The 12614-nt window shown below is 35.7% G+C and overlaps 1 protein-coding gene across 1 annotated transcript in view; it reads left to right on the top strand.

Annotated features, from left to right (window-relative positions):
- The window catches only part of PCOLCE2 (procollagen C-endopeptidase enhancer 2), a 21230-nt gene extending 8910 nt beyond the window's left edge, over positions 1-12320 (top strand). Inside the window, exons 4-9 of the mRNA XM_057366956.1 lie at positions 1-126; positions 3040-3176; positions 4427-4581; positions 7871-7954; positions 9934-10101; positions 11786-12320. Coding sequence (XP_057222939.1) covers positions 1-126; positions 3040-3176; positions 4427-4581; positions 7871-7954; positions 9934-10101; positions 11786-11922 — 807 coding nt within the window. The 3' untranslated portion in view covers positions 11923-12320. The remainder of the gene's footprint in view (positions 127-3039; positions 3177-4426; positions 4582-7870; positions 7955-9933; positions 10102-11785) is intronic.
- The last annotated feature ends 294 nt before the right edge of the window (positions 12321-12614 follow it).

Raw genomic sequence — 12614 nt, 5'->3', positions numbered from 1 at the left:
GGGGACCAGTACTGTGGGGGACGACTGGAGAAGCCGTCGGGGTCTTTCCAAACGCCCAACTGGCCAGAGCGGGACTACCCAGCGGGAGTCACCTGTTCCTGGCACATYGTGGCCCCGAAGAACCAGGTAAGGCGCTGCCATKGCCCTGCTGGCACAGCTCAGCCTCCAGTGSCCGCAGGGACCATCTCAGAGCAGCCCTGGGACACTGCAGACACGCCAGGCTGGGCAGAGGCAGCGAGCACAGGCACAGCTACGCTCTGGTGCTCCACCTTCCTCTCCTGTATCGCCTGTCTTGCTGCAGTGACTCCTGTGCTGCTTCAGCAGGGCCCCACACTGGTACACTCCCTCAATGAAACCTGTTAAAGCATCTGTGACTGGTGAGGCTTTTAAACCAGGGGTTTTTAAAAGATTGTTTTGTTAATTAAAAAAAACACCGTGCAACTTAAGTTAGGGCAGGTGACCATCTCAGCACCAAACATCATGATGATCAATGCTACATTTAAGTCTAGCAACATTTGAGCATTTTTGGTGTTGCTGCAGTTGATCATCAAAATACCCTGGTAGATCTGATTGAGTTTATTAAAAGCAGTATGATTTATTTCATATTTTGAAGGCTCCATCACATAACATGCTTGCTTAATTAGCCAGATGTCATGAGARCATATGTTACTGCTTCATTAAGACCTGAGGAGATGTGACAGCAGACTGAGAGGGCTCTTTTGCCATGCATGGCAAACACAAGTGTGTTCCCTACACTGTAGRGCTAATCTCAGTCCTAGCTGCACATTTTCTGGTTGCTGCTGAGCCATCTGCTCCGTATCTTAGCAGGAGGTCTACAATGATTGAATGTTTTGGTTGACAAGCATGTTTGGTAGGTTGCTTTTCTTGCCACATCCAGCTTTGAAAATTCATTTACATATAAAGATGACTTTCCTCTTCATCTTCCACTCACGACTGTAATCCTTGAAATAAAAAAAGAGCTGCCCCAGATAAATATATTCTTCTGATCTTTCCTACTTTTCCATTTACCAAGACAGTTCCTCCCTTGAACTGAAGCAGTATGTCAGCTTAGTCTTTCCTRTAGTCCTCTTTAATCCACATTCCTTGTTTGCTAGATACAGGTTATTTAACAATTCTACAGATAGGCAATGATTTTTAAACCCTTATCTGTAAACTGCAGATTACTTTGGTTCTTTCCAAATGTSTCTACATAAGCCTAAGAACTTTTCCTAAGCTCATAGAGAAGATTTAAGAAARGCTATATAAGCATAAAAATAAGGTYATTATATCCTGTGGCTTTTGATGATTCTATTCCATAAATCTACCTGTTTCCAAACATATATTATTCATGTACTGCAACAGTGGTTGTTTGCATKCAAGAAAGGCAGAATTTTGACAAAAGCTATTTGCGATGAAGTAGTGAATAARCACCTCCCTTCAAGTGCACATAGAAAGCTTAAATGTCTTCCATTTGCCAGAATTTAGGTGCTGTTGTCTTTATTTCCCTTTCATAAGCATGTGAGCAATAAAACAAGGCATTCTGGTTTTGTTGCTTCAARTACAAACCAATAATTACTTCATTTATTACAGAAGATGAAGGAGCTTCTCCTGATCACGAAGAGCTCCTATTCTGTCATGAAATACTTATTATTGCAGAGTGCACCTATTGARCAATAGTAAAGTAGATATTATGGCCTGCTGTTATGCCTGCTATGGAAAAAATTAGTATTTATATTCCCAGTTGCATTACTTCTTTCTACACCATCTTTATCACAAGTGTGTTATTCAGATRGGTACTTCCATTTACAGTGCATTTTTTCATCGTGATACTGAGGGTTTTGAAACAAACCTGTTAGTCATCTCTGAAACCAAGTCCCCAMAGGTTACTCATGCTTTATGGGAAACAAAATTAAGCCTTAAATGTCTTCATAGTGCAAAACTATCCAAGCAAAACTAAGACATCAGGTGATAACAGGCTATCATTACTATGAATGTAGAACAAGATAATTTTTACTATGTCAGTAAATCAAATAAAGTATATTGCATGTACAAATTACTTCTTTTTCTTAGTACAGTCTTAGAAGATTTCATGCGATCTTTGTTTCAGTCAGACCTTTAAAGAGGTTGCTCTAGAATTAACACAGTGCTGCCACTGAAGCCTTAATCTTGCTTTTTGTGGGAAGGTAATTTACATACTGTTGTGCTTCATCTAAAGAAGCATCCTCTGTTTCCATGCAGCACTTAGGTTGTGTTTCCCTTCCTTGCCACACCTGACTGACAGAGTCATTCTGCAGGACTTAGWTTCAATGTAGTAGATTCCATTTCTGTTTTCTTGTACATTGTTTTTCTTCCTTAAGTAGAAAATTCCATAAATAGAAGTCATTGGAGATAATAGGGTAAGTACTGGAAATACCAGAGTTATACTAGTCCTCATTTATGAMTTTTAAAGCCTCAACAATTATGGAAATCTGACATGGAAACAAAATTAGTTTAAGTRTTTACTTTCTCGTGGTTTTAGTCTTTGCTAATTTTCTTTCTATCAACATTTTAATTTCTAATGTTTTTAATTCTGCATCAARTATGCACAGCATTGGCAACCACAGTGATTCAGGCCCCATTGTTAATGAAGTCAATGAAATGGCTYATATCAACTTTGCCTTTGCTTTTAATTTAGTGTATCTTGAATGATTCAARTACATTAAAAGCCTCTTTTCTGTAGTTTATACTTGCTGTAGTTATTTTAAGAGCATTGTAATACCTAACACCTACTATCCTCTTTTCATTCACTCATAAAAATAACTTTATCAGAAGTTACTTGCATACATTTGAGAAAAAAAATGTTTTATAGAGTCATATGCTGAACTATTTGTTAGAGAGGTCATATGGATTAAGATACTGTACAATTAAATGGATTAAGGAGTTTTCCTTTATAGAAAGAAAAATCAAGTAGTATTTCATATGAAGATATTATTTACCACAAGGAGTACCAAAAAATTCTGCATGTCGAACCTTAATGAGTTATTTCCATTTTCCCTGTAGCTAATTGAGTTAAAGTTTGAGAAGTTTGATGTGGAGAGAGACAACTACTGCAGATATGACTACGTTGCAGTGTTTAATGGTGGGGAAATCAATGATGCTAAAAGAATTGGGAAGTACTGTGGAGACAGTCCACCAGCGTAAGTAACTTTCTTTAATTGTGAACTTCACCACCACTATGTGTCATTCTGCTAATAGTTTTGTACTAGGCTTCTATAAGATTTTATTTTTTAAATTAAACRTGACATTTTCTACCTCAAATTGAACATCTAGAAATTGCTTAGTATTTTGTCTTGCTCTAGGTTTTCTCCATTCTCTCTCTCTCCATGGATAACCCTGCCTCCAGCCTGTGTTCTGTCCTACAAGCCTCAGAACACTGTCTAACAACACCAGTGCTAATCCCAATGCCATTGACACTGGTATAGAACCAATACTAGTAGCTAAACATTAACATAATATGTATGTTTTGATGATATTATTGAAGTACAAGGATCCAGCTGAGCTCTGTAGCCCCTTGGCTCATTCCTCATTCTATCTATCTGACTCATTTTCCTCTCAGCCCTTTTAAAAAAAGACAGGACACACAGTTTAAGATTTGGCCTTGTAGTCCTGGTGTTCAGGAAGCAGAACAAAACTCTAGGCAGCTGATAATCAGTGCCCTCCTATGTCCACAGGCTGTGTCAGTAATGYAGCAAGAGAAGTCTAATCTGGGCAACCACCGTGGCAGCTATTAATCCAGARAATTCCTGTTAACCAGGCTCTTGCTTTTGGTTATGTCAGACTCAGTCATCACAGTAAACTGATTTCTGAAAATCTGCCAAAAAAATGGAAATGATGACAAGTTTTTACTTCAAAGACCTCATTCAGTGTTTTGAAGAAGTCCTTGGTRATCAATATCCAATCGCTGAGAAAAAGAGAGCCCACAGAAATAATAACCCAAAACATTTTATTTTTTGTGGGTTTGTTGAAGAGTTGCAGAATCCAATGAATTTTCATAGGCCYTTCCAATGGTGCAATACCTTTTCCTTACACAAAACCATTTTTTTTTTAAAACCATTTACTTACTTGCCCTGTGTACTGAGGATTTCTTCAATGTACTTTCCCACTTTGTTAATCTGACCTCTCCATTTCATGGAAGGGAAGTCTGCAATGACTTCACACAGGAGAATTTAACAATACTCAAATTGACATAAACTTCAGGAATCAGTGTTTTAGGTGATTCACGGAAATGAGTTTCATCCTCAAAACACCAGTGTGTGAAATGCCAGCAAAGAGCCACATATTTTTCAGTATTAATCTGGAGGGTTTTTTTTTTAAAGAATGCTATTAATGCTTTTTTGCTCTGACATGCAAAAGAATGGAAGTATTTTATTTTGTTTTTCTATTTTAGGCCTATTGTGTCTGAGAGAAATGAGTTGCTYGTTCAGTTTTTGTCTGATTTAAGCTTAACAGCTGATGGTTTTATTGGCCATTATAAATTTAGACCAAAAAAGTTACCTACAACTACAGTTCCGCCTACAACCACAACAGTCCCTGCTACCTCAAGTAAGTCTTATTGGCTTTATTTAATTTCCTATAAAAATTAATTATTTCAGGACAAGGAGAGATTTACAAAAATACAAAATAGAAAGTATATTGAAGTTTTGTGGTTTGTTAGTATTTCAAATACTGTAGGAATTGATTCATATACTCAAGAGAGTACTCTAATATTTTCAAGGGGGAATCTACTTAACATTATTAAAGGAAATTTATCCAGGCARGAGTTCAGTATAAAAGTAACTTACTCCATCTGACAGAATTTTCCTGTCTCTTCTCATTTTTGGACAGCACATCCCATAGAACGGATAAACAAATTTTTTTTGTATAAGAAGTTCTGAATATTTTGGGAAATGGTTTCATTCAAAGGAACTCTTTCTTCTGTACAAGTTGATGTATAAAAATCTTACTGTATTTTTCTTCATCTGATTTCTAAGATCAAGCAAAATTGGTATGGAAGCCACCTGAGCCCTCTTCAGGTTCTGTCAACACCCTGTCAATATGACACTCTCCTAGAATAATTTTCATTTGAAAATAACCAGGGATTGGAACTTACAGAGAAATATGTCTCRCTAAAAATAAATCTCCTTTTATATTTAAGACTAGACAGCATATATGAAAGATCAGAGCTGGATTTCTCTGAAGGTATTGCCAACCTCATTACTGAGATATTGAAGGGATAAATTCTTAGAATTTCTATGACCTGAATGTGAGAGATTTCAGATACAATTATAGCAGAAAACCAAATTATTTATGTTGTTTTTGCAAGACACAACCTGATTTGTACTTAAAAGCATCATAAGTCAGGGCAGCAATGGCTTGTCAGCAGGAAACCAAGAAGCTATGGTGCTTAAATACTGCTAATGAAAGTATTTAAAATAGATGAAAATAAACTTTATAAAAATGAAATCATAATGACCTGTAAATCATTCCAATGTGACTCTAAATAATTCAGCTCTTYTTCACTCTAAAGCACTTGTTAATGAAGTTGTTGGTTCAAACACTTGGTCTTAAGTAACCCAGGCTGTCCATAACCCTGTGCTGTGTTCAGTCTAGAGAGGAGAACTTTACCAATTAACTCCAAATCAAATTTCATTACAACATCAGTGCTAAAAAATAAAAACATGCACATTCATCTGAGAGGACAGCAGAGGGAAGGTCTTCAAAAGGACTTGTCAGGTAGACAGAAATAAGAAGTCCTTTCAAGGTTTGATCAGTTCTGCACAGTGTAGGCATTTCTGATCTTCAAAACAAACCAAAACAAACCAAAGTTCTGCAGTTTAGTTACATTTCTGAACAATCATTTGCATTTGGAAGTGTCTAGTTCAAATAGACTATTACCTTACAAATCAGAACTGTTTAAACTTGCCCAGAACTCCAGGCATGAATAAAATATTGAACTTTAGTAGGCTCTTTCAATAATTACGTCAATGTTTTTGTTACATWAAAATATTAATACTTGAAGAAATAAATAAATGCCATAAATACATTTGTAAAAGTAATGAAGATACTTCCAATACCTGTGGTGAGGTAATTGCCATCYTTGTATCATTGGATGGATGAAGCCATGCATTTTCATATCTGTGTGGATACAAGCAGAATGGTAGGCAACTAAACTTCTAGTTCAGTTCTTCTCCAGTTCATGTTTTGCTAAAATACCTTACAAAGAATAGACAGACTCTACTGACAAATCATAGCAAAGTCATTACCAACCAAAATGTATTAAACTAAAAAACAAAAAAGCCAAACAAAAAACCCCCAAACAACAATGAACAACAACAAAAAGAAAAAAGAAAAAAAAAAAGAAAAAACCCTAAAAGGACTAAACAAGAATATTTTGTAATGCATAACCTCAGTTTTAAATTCAGAAAAATCAGAGCACCTCAGTGAATTTTTGGCAGCTACCATGCTGGGATGCAGATGCAACTCATCTGCCTGCTGGATTTCTGACCCTCCTACTATGGACACTGACTTGAAAGACTCAAGCAACATTAAATTCTTAATTTTCAGAGTGCTGTGTGTAGCATTGAGATACAAAGCACTTGTCTGACCTCTACCACTGACATAGCAACTTGTTCTTTAACACACTTTTCCTTGTGGGAGGCATTTAATTTTCTAAAGATTCAAATACCAAGACGACTGCAAAAAAAAAAAAAAGGAACAAACCAACCCAAAATAAATTAAAAAGTATGAAGCTCAACATTTAGATTTTGAATTTGAAAGGCAAAATGATGAGCAGTGCAGATCTTCTAACAGCCATGGCCATTGAACTAAAGACAAAGTAATTTTAATATAATTTAGTTAATTCTTAGAAACTTGGAGAATTATATAAAGAATCAATTCATTCAATTTAAAAAAAAAAAGAAGTACAAGTATAAAAGGGTAAGTTACTGATTGAAAATTAGTCGGAAGTTCTTTTTCAAAAATATAGGGTGAATAAAACTTACACAAAATGCTCTGTTCTAAAAAAAGTAAAAACCTGCAAAGATATGTGTCATAACTAATTTTGTTTTTCTTGGAAATTAGGGCTATGTAGGAATCTGTCRTTTTATTTTAAATCTATCAGTGTCACCTTCATGCTTCCAATACCTATTTTACTGATCAACTCCAAACAAATTTGAAAAGGATATAAAAGCCTCAAAGTACTGCATCCCAACATGTTACGTGGAATGGGTCACCCAAGTGAAATACRGAGACTATGAGCATCCACCCAGATAGGAAAAAGATGCTAAGTGTATTCAGTTGTTTATAAACAAAGCTTACCATTTCAGAAAGGAAATGTTAATCACTAATATTAAATACATACTTCAAACATCATGTTTCAGAATGTTGTGAAGAAAAACTGCAGTGCTACCTGACATGAAGCTATGTGAAAAATTCGGGAAAAAAGTCAGGAATTTGAACTCTGATCCCTTTATTTCCAATAAAAAGCCACTCCCTCCCTTGGCAGTGTTACTGTAATACCAGGTTATGATACTTCAGGTGTACTACTAGGGCTGTATGGCAACTCCTACTAGGGAGTTACAGATTTAAGATGCCGTGCAAATCTTGTGTCACATCCCATTCTCTCAGCCCACTAGAACAGRTACAGCTGAGACACCTGAAAAGATGATGTGTGGAGATGACAACAGAAAAAATGAATATTGTAACTGTGGTGTTCATCCCATGAAATGCCAGGTCTAGTTCATGTGTACATCAGGATTATTCATCTTTMKTCTTGTCTTTTYTAAACAWAGTGCTYTGCATTTGTATGAAATGCTTCATTTCAATTTCAATTTATTTTTTGCTCTTCAAAAAGTTGTGAAACCTACAGTTGCCCTRTGCCAGCAGAAGTGTAAAAGGAGTGGGACTCTGGAAAGCAATTATTGTTCAAGCAACTTTGGTAAGGAAGCAAAGTTTCTTTTTAACTRTTCTCTCTACTGTGTTTTTAGACTCAAGGGAATTTTACCAGATGTAGTTCTGAATTGCCATTAATATATAGGCTATATTTTTACATCATCTTATGTGTGTATCTGACACAAGTATCTGTTTCATGCAGTACATTCTTGGAGATATTCTGAAACAGACACTGCACAGATATCTGAGACAAACATACTTTATCAATCTGAAAAGCAAATGACAATGTAAGACAACCCCAGGATTCATCAATACAGTTACTGTATTGTTATCTCCATTTTCTGTAACCAGCCAATACATGGTATGCTGCGTCTGTTGACTGTTCCACAATTCAGTGTAWAGACTTCCAGAATACTTTGAAATGAAATTAGAAGGGATGGAAGCTTCCAAGCACTGGTGTCTGCACACAGACATAAATTAACCAGGAAAAATGGTATCTGCTGTGTATTAGGATGGCATTGTCTCTGCTGATCTATGCAGTTATATGTCAGGGTATTTCCCCATATTAATACTGGATCTTTTTTTAATCCCTTATAAAATGCCTGGCAATTTGATGGGAAAACTCCCCACCACCACCCTTTGTTCGTTTTAACTTGACTCTCTCTAGCTGCACTGCTAATCCCATGAGGTTTGAGGAAATCTGTCTGAGGAGTACAAGGGCAGCTCTGCYTGATGTTGCCCAGCAGCAGTGGAGGGCTGTGGCTGTCCCCTGAGGCAGGATGGAGCCAGGGCAGCCCCTTCCCACCCTTGAYCACCAGCTTCCTTTAATCTGCAACSTGTACRGGCTGGTCCAACACAAAAAGAAACAGAAAAACCCCAAACCAGAAATGGTCTCCTCTTATTGACCACACCTCAGCTCTTGTGGCTCATGGTAAATGATACTATATAAAGCTTGTTTGTTCCTCTAGCATCACTGTAATAAATCATATTCTCCTCTCCCACCTTCTGTCAAATACTTGACATTTTTCAGTCTTTTCCATGACAGAAGTGAGAGTAAAAATATTTTAAATGCTACTGTGAATGCAAGCATATCATAAGGTAAGAATAGGAAGTCTGTTGTTCAGGAATGTGATTTATTCTAAGTTTATTTGCAGACTCTMTGATTATAGAAAATAATAAGTATTTCTCTTTCATCATGCATTTCATTKTATTGTTTCTAGAAATGTAGTTGCWATACCMRGCACTTMAMCATCCACAGTTCTCTCTTGATTGAACTGGAACATTCTATTKAATTAAAAGCTCTGCCTTAAAGGGAAATAATGTGCAAATTTACAAAATCAAAAAATGTGGATTATGCAGTTTTGTAAAATAAATCTGGCTCTTCATTCTTTATAACTGAAGATCTATTTTATCCTAGGATAGAATATCTGATTTGAAAAGGTGACCTGAGAAGAAACCAAATTGTTAATACCAATTACCATTTCCTTTTGATAAATAAAGATGGCTTACAAATTAATCTAATCATCCTAGGCAAAGTATTTTGATTTTCTTATTGAGAGGTCTTTGGGAGATATGGTGGCTTAATCTGTAACTACGTTCAGCTGAAATAGGCAAATTTGTATCAGGCCTCAGATCAAAATCTAGTTCTTAGGGCATCAACTATTTTCTGCTACTCATTTGGGAATGTCAGAGAGCTAGGAACTCCCAATTTTGGCTAGAAGGGTTTCAGTTCAACTTCTCCACTATTTGAAAATGACTYATTAAAAGTAGTATCAAATTGCACTGTTTAACTGAAATCAAACAGAAAACTRGGCTTGCAAGAGACTCACACATTCTAGGACAATTTCATGCTTTCTGCCACCAAAGTAGTGAGTTAATTATTAGCAGTGCTACTCATATTTTCAGTCACTGTTCCCAGTATTGTTWGTTTCCTTATTAGGGACTAATATACTTAGTAAGTTTTTATGGTGCCTCAAAATTTATGTCTAAAAATAATAAAAATGTATCAAACATATTTTCTTCTAGTAATAACTGGAACTGTAATCACAACAGTAACACGGGCTGGCAGTCTGCATGCAACAATATCCATCATTAATGTATATAAGGAGGGAAATTTAGCAATTCAACAAGCTGGCAAGAATATGAGTGCTAAGATTCTTGTTGTRTGTAAGCAGTGTCCTCTCATCAGGAGAGGTAAGTACACAGTAGTGACTGTTTTGTTTGTTTATAAAAGGTAACAGTTATAAAAACTACAATTTGAAATATGGCCACAAAATCAATAAAATTACAGTAGATTTTTCTATAATCAGCAGTTAGTATTATAATCAATTTAAAATATTGARTAACTCAGGGTTTTACTGCATTTTTGTGTTTTACTGAAAAAGGATTAGGCTCACATAGATCAAAGGAGTTTGAAAAATATTTTTTCTTTTAAAGCCACATGATGCAAGGTAAAATCTGATTTGGATCTCTCAAGCGAAACTGAGATAGATTTTGTTTTTACATGTGTGAATTTTGGAGCTAGTTTTCACACACARTTATTTCAAAGGGAAAGACAACAGCCTGCTAAACCTTCAAGAGGAGTATGTCACAGGAAATGGCAGAAATCAGCAAGTTTCACTGTTGCATATCTCCTGCATTTACAGCTTGACTGCAGAAATACTCATAGTTTTAAGCCCCTTTATATCTGCAAACAGCCAGTATTGTTAATAGCTATCTTAAACAGTACCATACAGAGATCAACATAAATTCCAGTTGTGGCAAAGGTGTTACAAGAAATACTGAGAGTATTTTTCATTGAAGTAACTTAGTAAAAAAGAAAAGTTTTTAGCTCTGCCTCATAAGTAAGCAGGTAGAACAAGAGAACATAAACAGGGCCATAACAGTTGACAGTAAAATAATTGAATAAGCATCAAAAAAAACCTGTATTATTTCAGATACTACCAGCATTTAAGCATATTAATTCAAAGTGGGTAGTTACAAAGTGAAAAATCATGTTCAGAAATTATCTTTTGCCTTTAGTTATCTGAAAACTACACATTGGGAGACATAATAATGTCCTTGGTAGAACAAATTGTCTCCTTTTAGGCAGACTGCTGGCTCCAAACCCACACTTTTTTCTCATCTTAAATCTCAATGAATTATTTAATAGCCATTACTTAATAGAGGAACTTTCCTGGTTATATCCCTGTGCTACCATTCCTTCCAGACCAAAGCCTTGCAAATCCCCAACCYTTCTAAGCCATAAAAACAGGTAAATCCAATCGAATTCTCTAAAGCCAGGCCTTACCTCTCATTAGGTCCACCTTGCCTGAATGCTTCTCTATATATCTAAAAAATATTCACATCTTTGGAAAGGGGAAGGGAATGGAAAGACTTAAGTGCATTGTCGCTCAAGGGCATAAATGTASAAGCAGAGCAAGTGTGAAAACAGACAAAATTAATGAGACACATTCCTCTCTGGGTGATAGTGGTTAGGCTATCCAGTGTTTATACTGCACTTCTAGTGTCTTTCAGACTCACTTGACTGTCTACATTTAAAGACTCCCCTATATATTATATAATATATATATATATAATATATATATATATATCTATATATATCCCGTATATAATATTACATATATATATATATATACACCCTATATATTTAATTCTAAAGTAGATAATTAGCTGTTTATGTACTTAATTTTTATATAACTGTGCTTTGCAGTGTAGCATAGACAGATAATGGAGCAAATGCTGCAGGTAGGAAGGAAAAAGTTACAGAAGGTCTTGGTAAGCTCAGTGCAAATGAACAGAAACTACACATAAAGAACTATACTTACCAAATAACATCCCAGATTTCTGTCTTGTAATCTCATTCTCTCYTTTATAGGTTTGAACTACATCATCATGGGCCAGGTAGAAGAAGAYGGTAGAGGCAAAGTCTTTCCCAACAGCTTTGTCATGAGCTTTAAGACTAAGAACTCAAAGATCCTAAATGCCTTGAAAAACAAAACATGTCAAAATTGAACTCTGCAGCTGCGTTCTGTCATCTGTACTGAAAAATCATTTTCACTTAAYCTAAGTCATGGAAATGCAACTGACTGCCAACAGCAAGACCACGCTGACCCTTCCTTATCTCCCATCCACCTAAGCACAMCTGGCACAAAGTGAAATCCATTATGAGAACAGACCCTCCTAAATCTGAAAGCTGAAGATTTTTAGCACAGCCATCTGATTTCAAATACACAAATTCCAATTACTTGGAAGACATTAATTTATAATTGTCCAAATTWTTAAGGAGTTTTGTATGTAAAATACAAATTCTAAGTGCAATATTTATAGCAACTCAGTTTAACTTAGCTTTTTCTCTAAGTTGTTTTATTACATGGGTTTCTGCATTATTATCAGTGCTTAATAAAATATTTTCAGATTAAATCATACATCAACAAGTTATTAATTATTTATAAAGTGGGGCAGCTAAACACAGAAACTGGGTTTTGATCRTTTACGTGCTTTTGATGGTTTGGGTCTTGCACAGTATAACTGACACTGCACTTCCTTGCTGATTAAGGACTTGATTTTCCTTATATGGAAGTCAGTGAATCATTGATCTGAACAGGAATTCTTCAAAGAATTAGACAACTGTAAAACAGCAYCATGCTTTTCTCCACTGATGACTATCTAGTTAGTTAATGTCACAGTTAAGTTCTGTAAGGTTA

The sequence above is a fragment of the Malurus melanocephalus genome, unplaced genomic scaffold (assembly GCF_030028575.1).
Source record: "Malurus melanocephalus ecotype Western Australia unplaced genomic scaffold, MMel_1.1 scaffold_73, whole genome shotgun sequence".
Taxonomy (NCBI): domain Eukaryota; kingdom Metazoa; phylum Chordata; class Aves; order Passeriformes; family Maluridae; genus Malurus; species Malurus melanocephalus.
Note: the sequence above shows the minus strand (reverse complement) of the source record. Positions and strands in the feature narration are given on the sequence as shown.